This window comes from Ascaphus truei, unplaced genomic scaffold (assembly GCF_040206685.1).
Source record: "Ascaphus truei isolate aAscTru1 unplaced genomic scaffold, aAscTru1.hap1 HAP1_SCAFFOLD_689, whole genome shotgun sequence".
In the NCBI taxonomy this organism is placed as follows: Eukaryota; Metazoa; Chordata; class Amphibia; order Anura; family Ascaphidae; genus Ascaphus; species Ascaphus truei.
Window position 1 is genome coordinate 8930 of NW_027457022.1, and position 23012 is coordinate 31941.

Genomic DNA, 23012 nt, shown 5'->3' on the forward strand with positions numbered 1-23012 from the left:
TCGCACACCCCCTCCCACACCCCCTCCCACTCCCCCTCTCACACCTCCCCCTCCCTCGCACGCCCCCCCTCCCTCCCTCGCACGCCCCCTCCCTCGCCCCCTCCTCCCTCGCCCCCTCCCACGCACCCCCCCCTCGCCCCCTCCCACGCACCCCCCCTTCCACGCCCCCTCCCACGCACCCCTCCCTTCCACATCTCCCCCTCTCACTCCCCCTCCCTCGCACCCCCCCTCCCCCACACATCTCCCCCTCCCACTCCCCCTCCATCACACCCCCCCTCCCCCCCTCCCCCACACATCTCCCCCTCCCACTCCCCCTCCCTCGTACACCCCTCCCTCGCACGCCCCCCTCCCTCGCACACCTCCCCCTTCCACTCCCCCTCCCTCGCACACCTCCCCTCACCACAATGAAGTGCTGGAATTTGAGCAGATAATCTCGTAGCTCCGCCTCCTGAGTGTGTAGCTCCTCCCACCGCAGGGCGAGACCTTCCATCGCTGTGCGAAAATCCTAAGCAAGACGACATACAAACCCTGTATAACACTGGGGGTCTCTGTATAACCCCGAGGGTCTCTCTGTATAACCCCGAGGGTCTGTGTCTCTTTATAACACCGGGGGTCTGTGTCTCTGTATAACACCGGGGGTCTGTGTCTGTCTGTATTAGGGGGTTGTCTCTCTGTATTTGGGGTCCGTCTCTCTGTATTTGGGGTCCGTCTCTCTGTATTTGGGGTCCGTCTCTCTGTATTTGGGGTCCGTCTCTCTGTATTTGGGGTCCGTCTCTCTGTATTTGGGGTCCGTCTCTCTGTATTTGGGGTCCGTCTCTCTGTATTTGGGGTCCGTCTCTCTGTATTTGGGGTCCGTCTCTCTGTATTTGGGGTCCGTCTCTCTGTATTGTGGGTCCGTCGCTCTGCATTGTGGGTCGGTCTCTCTGCATTGGGGGTCGGTCTCAGTCTCTGTATTGGGGGTCGGTCTCAGTCTCTGTATTGGGGGTCGGTCTCAGTCTCTGTATTGGGGGTCGGTCTCAGTCTCTGTATTGGGGGTCGGTCTCAGTCTCTGTATTGGGGGTCGGTCTCAGTCTCTGTATTGGGGGTCGAACTCAGTCTCTGTATTGGGGGTCGGTCTCAGTCTCTGTATTGGGGGTCGGTCTCAGTCTCTGTATTGGGGGTCGGTCTCAGTCTCTGTATTGGGGGTCGGTCTCAGTCTCTGTATTGGGGGTCGGTCTCAGTCTCTGTATTGGGGGTCGGTCTCTCTGTATTGGGGGTCGGTCTCTCTGTATTGGGGGTCGGTCTCTCTGTATTGGGGGTCGGTCTCTCTGTATTGGGGGTCGGTCTCTCTGTATTGGGGGTCGGTCTCTCTGTATTGGGGGGCGGTCTCTGTATTGGGGGGCGGTCTCTCTGTATTGGGGGGCGGTCTCTCTGTATTGGGGGGCGGTCTCTCTGTATTCGGGGGCGGTCTCTGTATTCGGGGTCGGTCTCTGTATTCGGGGTCGGTCTCTCTATATTCGGGGGCGGTCTCTCTGTATTCGGGGGCGGTCTCTCTGTATTCGGGGTCGGTCTCTCTGTATTCGGGGTCTGTTAATCCATATATGAGGGGTCGGTCTCTCTGTATTCGGGGTCGGTCTCTCTGTATTCGGGGTCTGTTAATCCATATATGAGGGGGCGGTCTCTCTGTATTCGGGGGCGGTCTCTCTGTATTCGGGGGCGGTCTCTCTGTATTCGGGGTCGGTCTCTCTGTATTCGGGGTCTGTTAATCCATATATGAGGGGTCGGTCTCTCTGTATTCGGGGTCGGTCTCTCTGTATTCGGGGTCTGTTAATCCATATATGAGGGGTCGGTCTCTCTGTATTCGGGGTCGGTCTCTCTGTATTCGGGGTCGGTCTCTCTGTATTCGGGGTCGGTCTCTCTGTATTCGGGGTCGGTCTCTCTGTATTCGGGGTCGGTCTCTCTGTATTCGGGGTCGGTCTCTCTGTATTCGGGGTCGGTCTCTCTGTATTCGGGGTCGGTCTCTCTGTATTCGGGGGCGGTCTCTCTGTATTCGGGGGCGGTCTCTCTGTGTTCGGGGGCGGTCTCTCTGTGTTCGGGGGCGGTCTCTCTGTGTTCGGGGGCGGTCTCTCTGTGTTCGGGGGCGGTCTCTCTGTGTTCGGGGGCGGTCTCTCTGTGTTCGGGCTCTGTATTCGGGGTCGGTCTCTCTGTATTCGGGGTCTGTTAATCCATATATGAGGGGTCGGTCTCTCTGTATTCGGGGTCGGTCTCTCTGTATTCGGGGTCGGTCTCTCTGTATTCGGGGTCGGTCTCTCTGTATTCGGGGTCGGTCTCTCTGTATTCGGGGTCGGTCTCTCTGTATTCGGGGTCGGTCTCTCTGTATTCGGGGGCGGTCTCTCTGTATTCGGGGGCGGTCTCTCTGTATTCGGGGGCGGTCTCTCTGTATTCGGGATCTGTCTCTCTGTATTCGGGGTCTGTCTCTCTGTATTCGGGGTCTGTCTCTCTGTATTCGGGGTCTGTCTCTCTGTATTCGGGGTCTGTCTCTCTGTATTCGGGGTATGTCTCTCTGTATTCGGGGTCTGTCTCTCTGTATTCGGGGGCGGTCTCTCTGTATTCGGGGGCGGTCTCTCTGTATTCGGGGGCGGTCTCTCTGTATTCGGGGGCGGTCTCTCTGTATTCGGGGGCGGTCTCTCTGTATTCGGGGGCGGTCTCTCTGTATTCGGGGTCTGTCTCTGTATTCGGGGTCGGTCTCTCTGTATTCGGGGTCTGTTAATGTATATATGAGGGGTCTGTCTCCATTTTGTGTGCCCCTCATTATGTCTGCCAGTATAACCATAATGAATTTTGCCTTAATAGCCTAAAATCGTAAACAACTTGTTATTTTATAAGAAACGCCGGCGCCGTATTTTTGCATCAAGGACTTTGTGCTGACACTTTTCCTGGAACATTTTAACCCCCTCAGTCTCTGCTAAAATCACAATGTGTGACAGTGACTCATAACAATAAGATGAGATGTTATCGACGTATGGAAACTGGTGACATGTTCGGGAATGTTCCAGGGCCCGTCACGGATTGGGATTTACATCCCGGGCAACGCCGGGTCTCTCAGCTAGTTGCCTATAAAGCTTATGTCTTTGAAACAATAAACTGAGAAGTAGCCGAGTGTCTCAATTATTTCTCCCGGACGTTGGTGTTTCCATAACAGCCCAGCACACTCGATCGTGGGTGTTCCTCCCGGGAGGCTCTTAAACCAAGGGAGAGGGTCGCTTCCATAAGGCGGAAAGCGGGAAATTTTCAGGGTCTGTCTCTGTATTCGGGGTCTGTCTCTGTATTCGGGGTCTGTCTCTGTATTCGGGGTCGGTCTCTCTGTATTCGGGGTCGGTCTCTCTGTATTCGGGGGCGGTCTCTCTGTATTCGGGGGCGGTCTCTCTGTATTCGGGGGCGGTCTCTCTGTGTTCGGGGGCGGTCTCTCTGTGTTCGGGGGCGGTCTCTCTGTGTTCGGGGGCGGTCTCTCTGTGTTCGGGGGCGGTCTCTCTGTGTTCGGGGGCGGTCTCTCTGTATTCGGGGGCGGTCTCTCTGTATTCGGGGGCGGTCTCTCTGTATTCGGGGGCGGTCTCTCTGTATTCGGGGGCGGTCTCTCTGTATTCGGGGTCGGTCTCTCTGTATTCGGGGTCTGTTAATCCATATATGAGGGGTCGGTCTCTTTGTATTCGGGGTCGGTCTCTCTGTATTCGGGGTCTGTTAATCCATATATGAGGGGTCGGTCTCTCTGTATTCGGGGTCGGTCTCTCTGTATTCGGGGTCGGTCTCTCTGTATTCGGGGTCGGTCTCTCTGTATTCGGGGTCGGTCTCTCTGTATTCGGGGTCGGTCTCTCTGTATTCGGGGGCGGTCTCTCTGTATTCGGGGGCGGTCTCTCTGTATTCGGGGGCGGTCTCTCTGTATTCGGGGGCGGTCTCTCTGTATTCGGGGGCGGTCTCTCTGTATTCGGGGGCGGTCTCTCTGTATTCGGGGGCGGTCTCTCTGTATTCGGGGGCGGTCTCTCTGTATTCGGGGGCGGTCTCTCTGTATTCGGGGGCGGTCTCTCTGTATTCGGGGGCGGTCTCTCTGTATTCGGGGACGGTCTCTCTGTATTCGGGGGCGGTCTCTCTGTATTCGGGGGCGGTCTCTCTGTATTCGGGGGCGGTCTCTCTGTATTCGGGGGCGGTCTCTCTGTATTCGGGATCTGTCTCTCTGTATTCGGGGTCTGTCTCTCTGTATTCGGGGTCTGTCTCTCTGTATTCGGGGTCTGTCTCTCTGTATTCGGGGTATGTCTCTCTGTATTCGGGGGCGGTCTCTCTGTATTCGGGGGCGGTCTCTCTGTATTCGGGGGCGGTCTCTCTGTATTCGGGGGCGGTCTCTCTGTATTCGGGGGCGGTCTCTCTGTATTCGGGGGTGGTCTCTCTGTATTCGGGGGCGGTCTCTCTGTATTCGGGGGCGGTCTCTCTGTATTCGGGGTCGGTCTCTCTGTATTCGGGGTCTGTTAATGTATATATGAGGGGTCTGTCTCCATTTTGTGTGCCCCTCATTATGTCTGCCAGTATAACCATAATGAATTTTGCCTTAATAGCCTAAAATCGTAAACAACTTGTTATTTTATAAGAAACGCCGGCGCCGTATTTTTGCATCAAGGACTTTGTGCTGACACTTTTCCTGGAACATTTTAACCCCCTCAGTCTCTGCTAAAATCACAATGTGTGACAGTGACTCATAACAATAAGATGAGATGTTATTGACGTATGGAAACTGGTGACATGTTCGGGAATGTTCCAGGGCCCGTCACGGATTGGGATTTACATCCCGGGCAACGCCGGGTCTCTCAGCTAGTTGCCTATAAAGCTTATGTCTTTGAAACAATAAACTGAGAAGTAGCCGAGTGTCTCAATTATTTCTCCCGGACGTTGGTGTTTCCATAACAGCCCAGCACACTCGATCGTGGGTGTTCCTCCCGGGAGGCTCTTAAACCAAGGGAGAGGGTCGCTTCCATAAGGCGGAAAGCGGGAAATTTTCAGGGTCTGTCTCTGTATTCGGGGTCTGTCTCTGTGTATTCGGGGTCTGTCTCTGTGTATTCGGGGTCTGTCTCTGTGTATTCGGGGTCTGTCTCTGTGTATTCGGGGTCTGTCTCTGTGTATTCGGGGTCTGTCTCTGTGTATTCGGGGTCTGTCTCTGTGTATTCGGGGTCTGTCTCTGTGTATTCGGGGTCTGTCTCTGTGTATTCGGGGTCTGTCTCTGTGTATTCGGGGTCTGTCTCTCTGTATTCGGGGTCAGTCTCTCTGTATTCGGGGTTGGTCTCTGTATTATGGGTCTGTCTCTGTATAAGGGGTCTGTCTCTGTATAAGGGGTCTGTCCCTTTATAAGGGGTCTGTCCCTTTATAAGGTGTCTGTCCCTTTATAAGGGGTCTGTCCCTTTATAAGGGGTCTGTCCCTTTATAAGGGGTCTGTCCCTTTATAAGGGGTCTGTCCCTTTATAAGGGGTCTGTCCCTTTATAAGGGGTCTGTCTCTCACCCCTCTCTCTGCGTGCAGCGCTCTCTGGATGACCCGGGTCTGTCTCTTTTTCTCCAGCAGTCGGATACACGGGGGGAGCTTCTCCTCCTGCTTGGGGGGGAACTTCCTGCGGAGGAGGGGGATATGGCGGAGCTCAGTGTGACGGTGAGGGGAGGACATGCAGTTCTACCCACCAATCAGGACCGGGCATGTAGGCAGTACCTTCCTACCCACCAATCAGGGCGGGGCATGTAGGCAGCACCTTCCTACCACCAATCAGGGCCTGGGCATGTAGGCAGCACCTTCCTACCCACCAATCAGGGCCTGGGCATGTAGGCAGCTCCTTCCTACCCACCAATCAGGGCCTGGGCATGTAGGCAGCACCGTCCTACCCACCAATCAGGGCTGGTCATGTAGGCAACTACTTCCTACCCACCAATCAGGGCCTGGGCATGTAGGCAGCACCTTCCTACCCACCAATCAGGGCCTGGGCATGTAGGCAGCTCCTTCCTACCCACCAATCAGGGCCGGGCATGTAGGCAGCACCTTCCTACCCACCAATCAGGGCCGGGCATGTAGACAGCACCGTCCTATCCACCAATCACGGCCTGGGCATGTAGGCATCTCCTTCCTACCCACCAATCAGGGCCTGGGCATGTAGGCAGCACCGTCCTACCCACCAATCAGGGCTGGTCATGTAGGCAACTACTTCCTACCCACCAATCAGGGCCTGGGCATGTAGGCAGCACCTTCCTACCCACCAATCAGGGCCTGGGCATGTAGGCAGCTCCTTCCTACCCACCAATCAGGGCCGGGCATGTAGGCAGCACCTTCCTACCCACCAATCAGGGCCGGGCATGTAGACAGCACCGTCCTATCCACCAATCAGGGCCTGGGCATGTAGGCATCTCCTTCCTACCCACCAATCAGGGCCTGGGCATGTAGGCAGCCCCTTCCTACCCACCAATCAGGGACTGGGCATGTAGGCAGCACCTTCCTACCCACCAATCAGGGCCTGGCATGTAGACAGCACCTTCCTACCCACCAATCAGGGCCTGGGCATGTAGGCAGCACCTTCCTACCCACCAATCAGGGCCTGGCATGTAGACAGCGCCTTCCTACCCACCAATCAGGGCATGGGCATGTAGGCAGCACCTTCCTACCCACCAATCAGGGCCTGGCATGTAGACAGCGCCTTCCTACCCACCAATCAGGGCATGGGCATGTATGCAGCACCTTCCTACCCACCAATTAGGGCCTGGGCAATCCCGACCTCTCACCCCAATTATGACCTCTCACCCCAAGACTGACCTCTCACCCCAACCCCCCATCCCCGACCTCTCACCTGCCCTCACCCCAACACCGACCTGTCATCGTGACATCTCACCCAAACACCTACCTGTCACCCCAAACAACGACCAGTCACCCCAACAGAGGGGAGAGAGGTGGAGAGGGAGAGAGCTAGAGAGAGGGGGGAAGAAGTCGAGGGAAAGAGAGAGAGGAAGGAAGAAGGGAGAGGAGTGGAGGTGAGTTGGGGGGGATAGGGAGGGGGGAGTGGAGGTGAGTTGGGGGGATAGGGAGGGGGGAGTGGAGGTGAGTTGGCCACAAAACCTGCAACATACTCAAGTAATTTGAGGATCCTTTGTCCATACTGAGCTTGGAAATACTCTGCCAGATCCATCTTGCCCCCCGACACCGAGCCCCCAAATACCCGGTCACTGACACACACAGCCCCCCCACACTGAGACCCCAATATCCCGTCACTGACACACAGCCCCCCCACACGGAGACCCCAATACCCAGTCACTGACACACAGCCCCCCCACACTGAGACCCCAATACCCAGTCACTGACACACAGCCCCCCCACACTGAGACCCCAATACCCAGTCACTGACACACAGCCCCCCCACACTGAGACCCCAATATCCCGTCACTGACACACAGCCCCCCCACACTGAGACCCCAATACCCAGTCACTGACACACAGCCCCCCCACACTGAGACCCCAATACCCAGTCACTGACACACAGCCCCCCCACACTGAGACCCCAATACCCAGTCACTGACACACACGGCCCCCCTGTCACTGACACACACCGCCCCCCACACTGACACACACAGCCCCCCCTCACTGACACACACAGCCCCCCCCACACTGACACACAGCCCCTGTCACTGACACACAGCCCCCTGTCACTGACACACAGCCCCCGGTCACTGACACACAACCCCCCTGTCACTGACACACACAGCCCCCGGTCACTGACACACAACCCCCCTGTCACTGACACACACAGCCCCCGGTCACTGACACACAGCCCCCCTGTCACTGACACACACAGCCCCCGGTCACTGACACACAGCCCCCGGTCACTGACACACAGCCTCCCCACACTGACACACACAGCCCCCCGGTCACTGACACACAGCCCCCCTGTCACTGACACACAGCCCCCCTGTCACTGACACACACAGCCCCCCCCACACTCCCAACCAACTGCCGGTTGCTCATAAAATGCTGTCGCTAGGCAACAGCAGTGGATTCCAGAGTAGAGTGTGAGCTCCGCGGGTCAGAGTGAGGCCGGTAACACAGCCATGTATAGTTACACTGAGTATCCGTTCTCCACTGGATCCCAACAAACCGCTCTCCCCCCCCCCCCCCCACACCCCACACTCATTAAAAAACAATTAATACTTATTGACATTCCTCTTTAATCAGCACCAACATGCACAGCGGCGCAGTACAAGCAATGCGGGAAGGACTGGGCAGTCAGTTATATATACATATGGTGGGTGAGATATACAGGGGTGAGCCGGGGTATGTTCAGGGCAGGGGGTATATTCCTAGCGGGGTATGTTCAGGGCAGGGGGGGGTAGTCTGTGTATGATCAGGGCAGGGGTATATTCCTGAATGTTATTCTAAGAGGGGTATATTCCTGGAGGTATATTCAGGGCGGGGGTATATTCCTGGAGGTATAGTTAGGGCGGGTGTATATTGCTGGAGGTATATTCAGGGCTGGGGGTATATTCCTGGAGGTATATTCAGGGCTGGGGGTATATTCCTGGAGGTATATTCAGGGCAGGGGGTATATTCCTGGAGGTATATTCAGGGCAGGGGGTATATTCCTGGAGGAATATTCAGGGCAGGGGGTATATTCTTGGAAGTATATTCAGAGCAGGGGGTATATTCCTGGAGGTATATTAAGGGCAGGGGGTATATTCCTGGAGGTATATTCAGGGTTGAGGTATATTCAGGGTGGGGGGTATATTCTTGGAGGTATATTCAGGGTGGGGGTATATTCTTGGAGGTATATTCAGGGCAGGGGTATATTCTTGGAGGTATATTCAGGGCAGGGGGTATATTCCTGGAGGTATATTAAGGGCAGGGGGTATATTCCTGGAGGTATATTCAGGGTTGAGGTATATTCAGAGTGGGGGTATATTCTTGGAGGTATATTCAGGGCAGGGGTATATTCAGGGTGGGGGTATATTCTTGGAGGTATATTCAGGGCAGGGGTATATTTCTGGAGGTATATTCAGGGCAGGGGTATATTTCTGGAGGTATATTCAGGGCAGGGGTATATTCATGGAGGTATATTCAGGGCAGGGGTATATTTCTGGAGGTACAGTATATTCAGGGCAGGGGTATATTCCTAGAGGTATATTCAGGCCGGGGGTATATTCCTAGAGGTATACTGTATTCAGGCCGGGGGTATATTCCTAGAGGTATATTCAGGCCGGGGGTATATTCCTAGAGGTATATTCAGGCCGGGGGTATATTCCTAGAGGTATATTCAGGCTAGAGGGGTATATTCAGGCTGGGGGGTACATTCTTGGAGGTATATTCAGGGCGGGGGGTTATAGTGAGGGCGGGGGGTTATAGTCAGGGCGGCGGGTTATAGTCAGGGCGGGGGGGTATAGTCAGGGCGGGGGGGTATAGTCAGGGCGGGGGGGTATAGTCAGGGCGGGGGGGGTATAGTCAGGGCGGGGGGGTATAGTCAGGGCGGGGGGGTATAGTCAGGGCGGGGGGGGGGGTATAGTCAGGGCGGGGGGGGTATAGTCAGGGCGGGGGGGGTATAGTCAGGGCGGGGGGGTATAGTCAGGGCGGGGGGGGTATAGTCAGGGCGGGGGGGTATAGTCAGGGCGGGGGGGTATAGTCAGGGGCGGGGGGTATAGTCAGGGCGGGGGGGGTATAGTCAGGGCGGGGGGGTATAGTCAGGGCGGGGGGGGTATAGTCAGGGCGGGGGGGTATAGTCAGGGCGGGGGGGTATATTCAGGGCGGGGGGGTATATTCAAGGCGGGGGGTATATTCGGGGCGGGGGGGTATATTCAGGGCTGGCTATAGTCAGGGCTGGGGGTATAGTCAGGGCGGGGGGTATATTCAGGGCGGGGGGGTATATTCAGGGCGGGGGGTATATTCAGGGCGGGGGGGGGGGTATATTCAGGGCGGGGGGGGGGGTATAGTCAGGGCGGGGGGGGGGGTATAGTCAGGGCGGGGGGTATAGTCAGGGCGGGGGGTATAGTCAGGGTGGGGGGGTATATTCAGGGCGGGGGGTATATTCAGGGCGGGGGGTATATTCTTGGAGGTATATTCAGGGCGGGGGGTTATAGTGAGGGCGGGGGGTTATAGTCAGGGCGGCGGGTTATAGTCAGGGCGGCGGGTTATAGTCAGGGCGGCGGGTTATAGTCAGGGCGGGGGGGTATAGTCAGGGCGGGGGGGTATAGTCAGGGCGGGGGGGTATAGTCAGGGCGGGGGGGTATAGTCAGGGCGGGGGGGTATATTCAGGGCGGGGGGGGTATAGTCAGGGCGGGGGGGTATAGTCAGGGCGGGGGGGTATAGTCAGGGCGGGGGGGGTATAGTCAGGGCGGGGGGGGCAGATATACATATCGAGGGCAGTAGGGTTGATTTGGGGTGGTTCCCCCATTTCAGTCACTGCTCCCCAATGTCAGAGGCTCCCGGGGGCCACTCGTTTTAAGACGCTCTTGCTCTGTGGGCCCTTCTGGGGCCTCCCCATCCGTGGCCCCCGGCTCCTGTGGCCCCTCATTGGGCACTGCTCCATCGTTCATCCGATCCTTGTAACGCTTAAAGAAGCCGCACTGGGGACAGAGCATGGGAGGGGGTGAGAGGGCACCCCGAAAATACACACCCCGAAAATACATACACACCCCAAAAATACATACACACCCCAAAAATACACACCCCGAAAATACATGCACACCCCAAAAATACATACACACCCCAAAAATACATACACACCCCGAAATACACACCCCGAAAATACATACACACCCCGAAAATACATACACACCCCGAAAATACATACACACCCCAAAAAGAGACACCCTGAAAATACATACAAATCTCAAAAATACATACACACCCCGAAAATTCATACACACCCCAAAAATACATACACACCCCAAAAATACACACCCTGAAAATACATACAAATCTCAAAAATACATACACACCCCGAAAATACATACAAACCCCGAAAATGCATACACACCCCAAAAAGACACACCCTGAAAATACATCCACACCCTGAAAATACAAACAAACCCCAAAAATACATACACACCCCGAAAATACATACACACCCCGAAAATACATACACACCCCGAAAATACATACACCCCGAAATACATACACACCCCGAAAATACATACACACCCCGAAAAATACATACACACCCCGAAAATACATACACACCCCAAAAATACATACACACCCCCAAAAATACATACACACCCCGAAACCCCAAAAATACATACACACCCCGAAAATACACACCCCGAAAATACATACACCCCGAAAATACATACACACCCCAAAAATACATACACACCACAAAAATACATACAAACCCCCGAAAATGCATTCACACCCCAAAAATACATACACACCCTGAAAATACATACAAATCTCCAAAAATACATACACACCGCAAAAGACACACCCTGAAAATACATCCACACCCTAAACAATACATACACACCCCGAAAATACATACAAACCCCGAAAATACATACAAACCCCGAAAATACATACAAACCCCGAAAATGCATACAAACCCCGAAAAATGCATACAAACCCCCGAAAATGCATACACACCTCAAAAATACATAGACCCTCCAAAAAAACAAACCCCGAAAATACATACATCACCCAAAAAAACACACCCCAAAAATACATATAGTACACACCTTGAAAATACACACCCTGAAAATACATACACACCTCAAAAATACACACCCCAAAACTACATGCCTCAAAAATACATACACACCTCGAAAACACACTCGCCAAAAATTCACACCCCAAAAATACATACCCCGAAAATACATACACACCTCAGGGCAGGGGTATATTCATGGAGGTATATTCAGGGCAGGGGTATATTTCTGGAGGTACAGTATATTCAGGGCAGGGGTATATTCCTAGAGGTATATTCAGGCCGGGGGGTATATTCCTAGAGGGTATACTGTATTCAGGCCGGGGGTATATTCCTAGAGGTATATTCAGGCCGGGGGTATATTCCTAGAGGTATATTCAGGCCGGGGGTATATTCCTAGAGGTATATTCAGGCTAGAGGGTATATTCAGGCTGGGGGGTACATTCTTGGAGGTATATTCAGGGCGGGGGGTTATAGTGAGGGCGGGGGGTTATAGTCCAGGGCGGCGGGTTATAGTCAGGGCGGCGGGTTATAGTCAGGGCGGGGGGGTATAGTCAGGGCGGGGGGGTATAGTCAGGGCGGGGGGGTATAGTCAGGGCGGGGGGGGTATAGTCAGGGCGGGGGGGTATAGTCAGGGCGGGGGGGTATAGTCAGGGCGGGGGGGTATAGTCAGGGCGGGGGGGTATAGTCAGGGCGGGGGGGGTATAGTCAGGGCGGGGGGGTATAGTCAGGGCGGGGGGGGGGTATAGTCAGGGCGGGGGGGTATAGTCAGGGCGGGGGGGGTATAGTCAGGGCGGGGGGGTATAGTCAGGGCGGGGGGGTATAGTCAGGGCGGGGGGGTATAGTCAGGGCGGGGGGGGTATAGTCAGGGCGGGGGGGTATAGTCAGGGCGGGGGGGTATAGTCAGGGCGGGGGGGTATAGTCAGGGCGGGGGGGTATAGTCAGGGCGGGGGGGGTCGGGGGTATATTCAGGGCGGGGGGGTATATTCAAGGCGGGGGGTATATTCGGGGCGGGGGGGTATATTCAGGGCTGGCTATAGTCAGGCTGGGGTATAGTCAGGGCGGGGGTATATTCAGGGCGGGGGGTATATTCAGGGCGGGGGGTATATTCAGGGCGGGGGGGGGGGGGTATATTCAGGGCGGGGGGGGGGGGTATAGTCAGGGCGGGGGGGGGGGGTATAGTCAGGGCGGGGGGTATAGTCAGGGCGGGGGGTATAGTCAGGGTGGGGGGGGTATATTCAGGGCGGGGGGTATATTCAGGGCGGGGGGTATATTCTTGGAGGTATATTCAGGGCGGGGGGTTATAGTGAGGGCGGGGGGTTATAGTCAGGGCGGCGGGTTATAGTCAGGGCGGCGGGTTATAGTCAGGGGCGGCGGGTTATAGTCAGGGCGGCGGGTTATAGTCAGGGCGGGGGGGGTATAGTCAGGGCGGGGGGGGTTATAGTCAGGGCGGGGGGGGTATAGTCAGGGCGGGGGGTATAGTCAGGGCGGGGGGGTATATTCAGGGCGGGGGGGGTATAGTCAGGGCGGCGGGGGGTATAGTCAGGGCGGGGGGGGTATAGTCAGGGCGGGGGGGTATAGTCAGGGCGGGGGGGGCAGAGATATACATATCGAGGGCAGTAGGGTTGATTTGGGGTGGTTCCCCCATTTCAGTCACTGCTCCCCAATGTCAGAGGCTCCCGGGGGCCACTCGTTTTAAGACGCTCTTGCTCTGTGGGCCCTTCTGGGGGCCTCCCCATCCGTGGCCCCCGGCTCCTGTGGCCCCTCATTGGGCACTGCTCCATCGTTCATCCGATCCTTGTAACGCTTAAAGAAGCCGCACTGGGGACAGAGCATGGGAGGGGTGAGAGGGCACCCCGAAAATACACACCCCGAAAATACATACACACCCCAAAAATACATACACACCCCAAAAATACACACCCCGAAAATACATGCACACCCCAAAAATACATACACACCCCAAAAATACATCACACCCCGAAAATACACACCCCGAAAATACATACACACCCCGAAAATACATACACACCCCGAAAATACATACACACCCCTAAAAGAGACACCCTGAAAATACATACAAATCTCAAAAATACATACACACCCCGAAAATTCATACACACCCCAAAAATACATACACACCCCAAAAATACACACCCTGAAAATACATACAAATCTCAAAAATACATACACACCCCGAAAATACATACAAACCCCGAAATGCATACACACCCCAAAAAGACACACCCTGAAAATACATCCACACCCTGAAAATACAAACAAACCCCAAAAATACATACACACCCCGAAAATACATACACACCCCGAAAATACATACACACCCCGAAAATACATACACCCCGAAATTACATACACACCCCGAAAATACATACACACCCCAAAAATACATACACACCCCGAAAATACATACACACACCCCAAAAATACATACACACCCCAAAAATACATACACACCCCGAAAATACACACCCCGAAAATACATACACCCCGAAAATACATACACACCCCAAAAATACATACACACCACAAAAATACATACAAACCCCGAAAATGCATTCACACCCCAAAAATACATACACACCCTGAAAATACATACAAATCTCAAAAATACATACACACCGCAAAAAGACACACCCTGAAAATACATCCACACCCTAAAAATACATACACACCCCGAAAATACATACAAACCCCGAAAATACATACAAACCCCGAAAATGCATACAAACCCCGAAAATGCATACAAACCCCGAAAATGCATACACACCTCAAAAATACATAGACCCTCCAAAAAACAAACCCCGAAAATACATACATCACCCAAAAAAAACTCACCCAAAAATACATATAGTACACACCTCAAAAAATACACACCCCAAAACTACATGCCTCAAAAATACATACACACCTCGAAAACACACTCGCCAAAAATTCACACCCCAAATATACATACCCCGAAAATACATACACACCTCAAAAATACATACACCCTCTCAAGATAAAACACACCCCAAAAATACATACACACCCCGAAAATACATACACACCCCGAAAATACATACACACCCCGAAAATACATACACACCCCAAAAATACATACACACCCCAAAAAGACACACCAAAAATACATAAACACCCCAAAAATACATACACACCCCGAAAATACATACACACCCCGAAAATACATACACACCCCAAAAATACATACACACCCCAAAAAGACACACCAAAAATACATAACCACCCCAAAAATACATACACACCCCGAAAATACATACAAACCCCGAAAATGCATTCACACCCCAAAAATACATACACACCCCAAAACTACACACCCTGAAAATACAAACAAACCCCAAAAATACATACACACCCCGAAAATACATACACACCCCGAAATTACATACACCCCGAAATTACATACACCCCGAAATTACATACACACCCCGAAATTACATACACACCCCGAAAATACATACACACCCCAAAAATACATACACACCCCGAAAATACATACACCCCAAAAATACATACACACCCCAAAAAGACACACCCCAAAAATACATACACACCCCAAAAATACATACACACCCCAAAAATACATACAAACCCAAAAATGCATTCAACACTCCAAAAATACATACACACCCCAAAAAGACACACCCTGAAAATACATACAAATCTCAAAAATACATACACCCGAAAATACATACAAACCCCAAAAATGCATACACACCGCAAAAAGACACACCCTGAAAATACATCCACACCCTAAAAATACAAACAAATCCCAAAAATACATATACACCCGAAATACATACAAACCCCGAAAATGCATACACACCCCAAAAATACATACACACCTCAAAAATACATAGACCCTCCAAAAAAACAAACCCCGAAAATACATACATCACCAAAAAAACACACCCCAAAAATACATATAGTACACACCTTGAAAATACATACACACCCTGAAAATACATACACACCTCAAAAATACACACCCCAAAACTACATGCCTCAAAAATACATACACACCTCGAAAATACACTCGCCAAAAATTCACACCCCAAAAATACATACCCCGAAAATACATACACACCTCAAAAATACATACACCCTCCAAATAAAACACACCCCAAAAATACATACACACCCTGAAAATACACAACCCAAAAATACATTCAAAGCCCGAAAATACATACACCCCAAAAATACACACCTCAAAAATACATACCCCGAAAATACATACAAACCTCGAAAATACACTCGCCAAAAATTCACACACCCCAAAAATACATACCCCGAAAATACATACACACCTCAAAAATACATACACCCTCCAAATAAAACACACCCCAAAAATACATACACACCCTGAAAATACACAACCCAAAAATACATTCAAAGCCCGAAAATGTATACACCCCAAAAATACACACCTCAAAAATACATACACCCCAAAAATACACACCTCAAAAATACATACAAACCTCGAAAATACATACACATCCCGAAAATACAGAGATCCCACAATTACATACACCTCAAAAATACACACCCCAAAAATACATACACCTCAAAAATACAAACACCTCAAAAATACCCCCCAGGAATACATAGACCCCCTTCTCCCCCCCCAGTCCATCCCCCCTCACCTTGTACAACGCCACAGAGATGAGCAGGAGCAGGATCGCCCCCGCTGCTGTGCCGCCGATTATATAAATGGTATAGTTTGGGGGTACCAGAAGCTCCACATGTGTGACAACCTGGGGCGGGGGAGTAATAGGGACAGGTTGGGACCCCCCTCACTTCAACCTCCAACCACTCCCCAAACTATACCCCCCTCACTGCACCTCCAACCACTCCCCAAACTATACCCCCCTCACTGCACCTCCAACCACTCCCCAAATTAAACCCCCCTCACTGCACCTCCAACCACTCCCCAAATTAAACCCCCCTCACTGCACCTCCAACCACTCCCCAAATTAAACCCCCCTCACTGCACCTCCAACCACTCCCCAAATTAAACCCCCCTCACTGCACCTCCAACCACTCCCCAAATTAAACCCCCCTCACTGCACCTCCAACCTCTCCCCAAATTAAACCCCCCTCACTGCACCTCCAACCACTCCCCAAACTATACCCCCCTCACTGCACCTCCAACCTCTCCCCAAATTAAACCCCCCTCACTGCACCTCCAACCTCTCCCCAAATTAAACCCCCCTCACTGCACCTCCAACCACTCCCCAAACTATACCCCCTCACTGCACCTCCAACCTCTCCCCAAATTAAACCCCCCTCACTGCACCTCCAACCTCTCCCCAAATTAAACCCTCCTCACTGCACCTCCAACCTCTCCCCAAATTAAACCCCCCTCACTGCACCTCCAACCTCTCCCCAAATTAAACCCTCCTCACTGCACCTCCAACCGCTCCCCAAATTAAACCCCCCTCACTGCACCTCCAACCACTCCTCAAATTAAACCCCCCTCACTGCACCTCCAACCACTCCCCAAATTAAACCCCCCTCACTGCACCTCCAACCACTCCCCAAATTAAACCCCCCTCACTTCAACCTCCAACCACTCCCCAAATTAAACCCCCCTCACTGCACCTCCAACCACTCCCCAAATTAAACCCCCCTCACTGCACCTCCAACCACTCCCCAAATTAAACCCCCCTCACTGCACCTCCAACCACTCCCCAAATTAAACCCCCCTCACTGCACCTCCAACCACTCCCCAAATTAAACCCCCCTCACTGCACCTCCAACCGCTCCCCAAATTAAACCCCCCTCACTGCACCTCCAACCACTCCCCAAATTAAACCCCCCTCACTGCACCTCCAACCTCTCCCCAAATTAAACCCTCCTCACTGCACCTCCAACCGCTCCCCAAATTAAACCCCCCTCACTGCACCTCCAACCAGTCCCAAATTAAACCCCCCTCACTGCACCTCCAACCACTCCCCAAATTAAACCCCCCTCACTTCAACCTCCAACCACTCCCCAAATTAAACCCCCCTCACTGCACCTCCAACCACTCCCCAAATTAAACCCCCCTCACTGCACCTCCAACCACTCCCCAAATTAAACCCCCCTCACTGCACCTCCAACCACTCCCCAAATGAAACCCCCCTCACTGCACCTCCAACCACTCCCCAAATTAAACACCCCTCACTGCACCTCCAACCGCTCCCCAAATTAAACCCCCCTCACTGCACCTCCAACCACTCCCCAAATTAAACCCCCCTCACTGCACCTCCAACCACTCCCCAAATTAAACCCCCCTCACTGCACCTCCAACCACTCCCCAAATTAAACCCCCCTCACTGCACCTCCAACCTCTCCCCAAATTAAACCCCCCTCACTGCACCTCCAACCTCTCCCCAAATTAAACCCCCCTCACTGCACCCCCAACCACTCCCCAAATTAAACCCCCCTCACTGCACCTCCAACCACTCCCCAAACTAAACCCCCCTCACTGCACCTCCAACCACTCCCCAAATTAAACCCCCCTCACTGCACCTCCAACCACTCCCCAAATTAAACCCCCCTCACTGCACCTCCAACCTCTCCCCAAATTAAACCCCCCTCACTGCACCTCCAACCACTCCCCAAATTAAACCCCCCTCACTGCACCTCCAACCACTCCCCAAATTAAACCCCCCTCACTGCACCTCCAACCACTCCCCAAATTAAACCTCCCTCACTGCACCTCCAACCACTCCCCAAATTAAACCCCCCTCACTGCACCTCCAACCACTCCCCAAATTAAACCCCCTCACTGCACCTCCAACCACTCCCCAAATTAAACCCCCCTCACTGCACCTCCAACCACTCCCCAAATTAAACCCCCCTCACTGCACCTCCAACCTCTCCCCAAATTAAACCCCCCTCACTGCACCTCCAACCACTCCCCAAATTAAACCCCCCTCACTGCACCTCCAACCTCTCCCCAAATTAAACCCCCCTCACTGCACCTCCAACCTCTCCCCAAATTAAACCCCCCTCACTGCACCTCCAACCACTCCCCAAACTAAATCCCCCTCACTGCACCTCCAACCCCCCCATCTCTCCCCTTCCCCCCTCTCTCTCTCCCCCCCTCGTACCTCCGCTCGGAGGAAGTTCCCCCCGTACCTCCGCCCCCCCCGTACCTCCGCTTGGAGGAAATCCCCCCCGTACCTCCGCCCCTCCCCCCCCCCGTACCTCCGCTCGGAGGAAGTCCCCCCCGTACCTCCGCCCCCCCCCCCGTACCTCCGCTCTGAGGAAGTCCCCCCCTGTCAGGCTGTGGTAGCGGCTCTTGTTATATTGGACGGTCACGTTACTGCTCACAGATACAGCCTCCGACACCTGGAAGTCACGTGTGGATGACATGTTTTTAGCATGTTCACATGGTGCTTTTAGCATGTCATGGTGTGTTGCAGTGCTGTCAGTGCATGTTGTCAGTGTGTTATGTCGTTGCTGTGACAGTGTGTTGCGTGTCCTTGGCGTGCTCTTAGCATGTCCTTGGTTTACTGTTTACTTGTTATTGGGAAGGCATTGACAGGTTGTTGACATGAGATTACCATGTAGTTGTCATGACGCTGGTGTGTTATTGGCATGTTAGCGTGTTGTTGGCGTGTTTCTGTACTGCAGGTTACCTCCTGGGTCCGTGTGAGTCTCAGCTCCCCCTTTACATGTATGTGAGTCACGTTCAGTCCCTGCACACTGCACTGGAACACCTGGGGATGACATCACAGTGTGACATCAGCGTGACATCACAGCCCTCTTAGCCAGAGAGATATAATATGACATCTTACCCGGTTTGCTTCCTGTAGCTTCTGATTGTGTCCCTGAGCGACCCCGACACCACTCACTGCAACACAACTCACCCCGGGGTCCTGACGGGAAGGCAGAGGTTACACAACTACACACAGATACACACAGAGTCCCTGAGCGACCCCAACACCACTCATTGCAACACAACTCACCCCGGGGTCCTGACGGGAAGGCAGAGGTTACACAACTACACACAACTACACACAGTGTCCCTGAGCGACCCCGACACCACTCACTGCAACACAACTCACCCCGGGGTCCTGACGGGAAGGCAGAGGTTACACAACTACACACAGATACACACAGTGTCCCTGAGCGACCCCGACACCACTCACTGCAACACAACTCACCCCGGGGTCCTGACGGGAAGGCAGAGGTTACACAACTACACACAGATACACACAGTGTTCCTGAGAGACCCCGACACCACTCACTGCAACACAACTCACCCCGGGGGCCCGACGGGAAGGCAGAGGTTACACAACTACACACAGATACACACAGTGTCCCTGAGCGACCCCGACACCACTCACTGCAACACAACTCACCCCGGGGTCCTGACGGGAAGGCAGAGGTTACACAACTACACACAGATACACACAGTGTCCCTGAGCGACCCCGACACCACTCACTGCAACACAACTCACCCCGGGGTCCTGACGGGAAGGCAGAGGTTACACAACTACACACAGATACACACAGTGTTCCTGAGCGACCCCGACACCACTCACTGCAACACAACTCACCCCGGGGTCCTGACGGGAAGGCAGAGGTTACACAACTACACACAGATACACACAGTGTTCCTGAGAGACCCCGACACCACTCACTGCAACACAACTCACCCCGGGGTCCTGACGGGAAGGCAGAGGTTACACAACTACACACAGATACACACAGAGTCCCTGAGCGACCCCGACACCACTCACTGCAACACAACTCACCCCGGGGTCCTGACGGGAAGGCAGAGGTTACACAACTACACACAGTGTCCCTGAGAGACCCCGACACCACTCACTGCAACACAACTCACCCCGGGGTCCTGACGGGAAGGCAGAGGTTACACAACTACACACAGATAAACAACTACCCACAGATACACAACTACACACAACTACTGTATACAACTACACACAGTGTCCCTGAGAGACCCCGACACCACTCACTGCAACACAACTCACCCCGGGGTCCTAACGGGAAGGCAGAGGTTACACAACTACACACAGATACACACAGTGTCCCTGAGCGACCCCGACACCACTCACTGCAACACAACTCACCCCGGGGTCCTGACGGGAAGGCAGAGGTTACACAACCACACACAGATACACACAGTGTCCCTGAGCGACCCCGACACCACTCACTGCAACACAACTCACCCCGGGGTCCTGACGGGAAGGCAGAGGTTACACAACTACACACAGATACACACAGTGTCCCTGAGAGACCCCGACACCACTCACTGCAACACAACTCACCCCGGGGTCCTGACGGGAAGGCAGAGGTTACACAACTACACACAGATACACACAGTGTCCCTGAGCGACCCCGACACCACTCACTGCAACACAACTCACCCCGGGGTCCTGACGGGAAGGCAGAGGTTACACAACTACACACAGATACACACAGTGTCCCTGAGCGACCCCGACACCACTCACTGCAACACAACTCACCCCGGGGTCCTGACGGGAAGGCAGAGGTTACACAACTACACACAGATACACACAGTGTCCCTGAGAGACCCCGACACCACTCACTGCAACACAACTCACCCCGGGGTCCTGACGGGAAGGCAGAGGTTACACAACTACACACAGATACACACAGTGTTCCTGAGAGACCCCGACACCACTCACTGCAACACAACTCACCCCGGGGTCCTGACGGGAAGGCAGAGGTTACACAACCACACACAGATACACACAGTGTCCCTGAGCGACCCCGACACCACTCACTGCAACACAACTCACCCCGGGGTCCTGACGGGAAGGCAGAGGTTACACAACTACACACAGATACACACAGTGTTCCTGAGCGACCCCGACACCACTCACTGCAACACAACTCACCCCGGGGTCCTGACGGGAAGGCAGAGGTTACACAACTACACACAGATACACACAGTGTTCCTGAGCGACCCCGACACCACTCACTGCAACACAACTCACCCCGGGGTCCTGACGGGAAGGCAGAGGTTACACAACTACACACAGATACACACAGTGTTCCTGAGCGACCCCGACACCACTCACTGCAACACAACTCACCCCGGGGTCCTGACGGGAAGGCAGAGGTTACACAACTACACACAGATACACACAGTGTTCCTGAGCGACCCCGACACCACTCACTGCAACACAACTCACCCCGGGGTCCTGACGGGAAGGCAGAGGTTACACAACTACACACAGATAAACAACTACCCACAGATACACAACTACACACAACTACTGTATACAACTACACGCAGCTGCACACAGATACACAACTACACACAGTGTCCCTGAGAGACCCCGATACAACTACATACAGATACACAACTACAAACAGCTACACAACTACACACAGATACACACAGTGTCCCTGAGATACCCAACACCACTCACTGCAACACAACTCACCCCGGGGTCCTGACGGGAAGGCAGAGGTTACACAACTACACACAGATACACAGCTACACAATTACACACAACTACACGCAGCTACTGTATAAAACTACACGCAGCTACACACAGACACACAACTACACACAGTGTCCCTGAGAGACCCTGACACAACTACACACAGATACACAGCTACACAATTACACACAACTACATGCAGCTACTGTATACAACTACACGCAGCTACACACAGACACACAACTACACACAGTGTCCCTGAGAGACCCCGACACCACTCACTGCAACACAACTCACTCCGGGGTCCTGACGGGAAGGCAGAGGTTACACAACTACACACAGATACACACAGTGTCCCTGAGAGACCCCGACACCACTCACTGCAACACAACTCACTCCGGGGTCCTGACGGGAAAGCAGAGGTTACACAACTACACACAGATACACACAGTGTCCCTGAGAGACCCCGACACCACTCACTGCAACACAACTCACTCCGGGGTCCTGACGGGAAGGCAGAGGTTACACAACTACACACAGATACACACAGTGTCCCTGAGAGACCCCGACACCACTCACTGCAACACAACTCACTCCGGGGTCCTGACGGGAAGGCAGAACTGTGACTGATTCCTCTAGCAGCCGGGGGAATAGTTCCCTCCAGCACAGAGGGGACTCAGGATGCTCAGATGCAAAGAAAGATTGTGGTGGTAGGGGACTCGATTATTAGGAAGGTAGATAGGGCAATCTGTTGCCAGGACCGCATGAACCGAACAGTTTGTTGTCTCCCCGGGTGCTCGGGTTCGGCACATTGCGGATCGGGTAGACAGATTGTTGGGGGGGGCTGGGATTGACCCGGCGGTCTTG

The 23012-nt window shown here is 53.5% G+C and overlaps 1 protein-coding gene across 1 annotated transcript in view; it reads right to left on the reverse strand.

Moving 5' to 3' along the window:
- Positions 1-400: 400 nt before the first annotated feature.
- The window catches only part of LOC142485976 (integrin alpha-L-like), a gene marked incomplete at both ends in the record, with an annotated part of 190777 nt that continues 168165 nt past the window's right edge, over positions 401-23012 (reverse strand). Inside the window, 6 exons of the mRNA XM_075584632.1 lie at positions 401-505; positions 5520-5625; positions 16359-16469; positions 18958-19053; positions 19344-19424; positions 19503-19583. Coding sequence (XP_075440747.1) covers positions 401-505; positions 5520-5625; positions 16359-16469; positions 18958-19053; positions 19344-19424; positions 19503-19583 — 580 coding nt within the window. The remainder of the gene's footprint in view (positions 506-5519; positions 5626-16358; positions 16470-18957; positions 19054-19343; positions 19425-19502; positions 19584-23012) is intronic.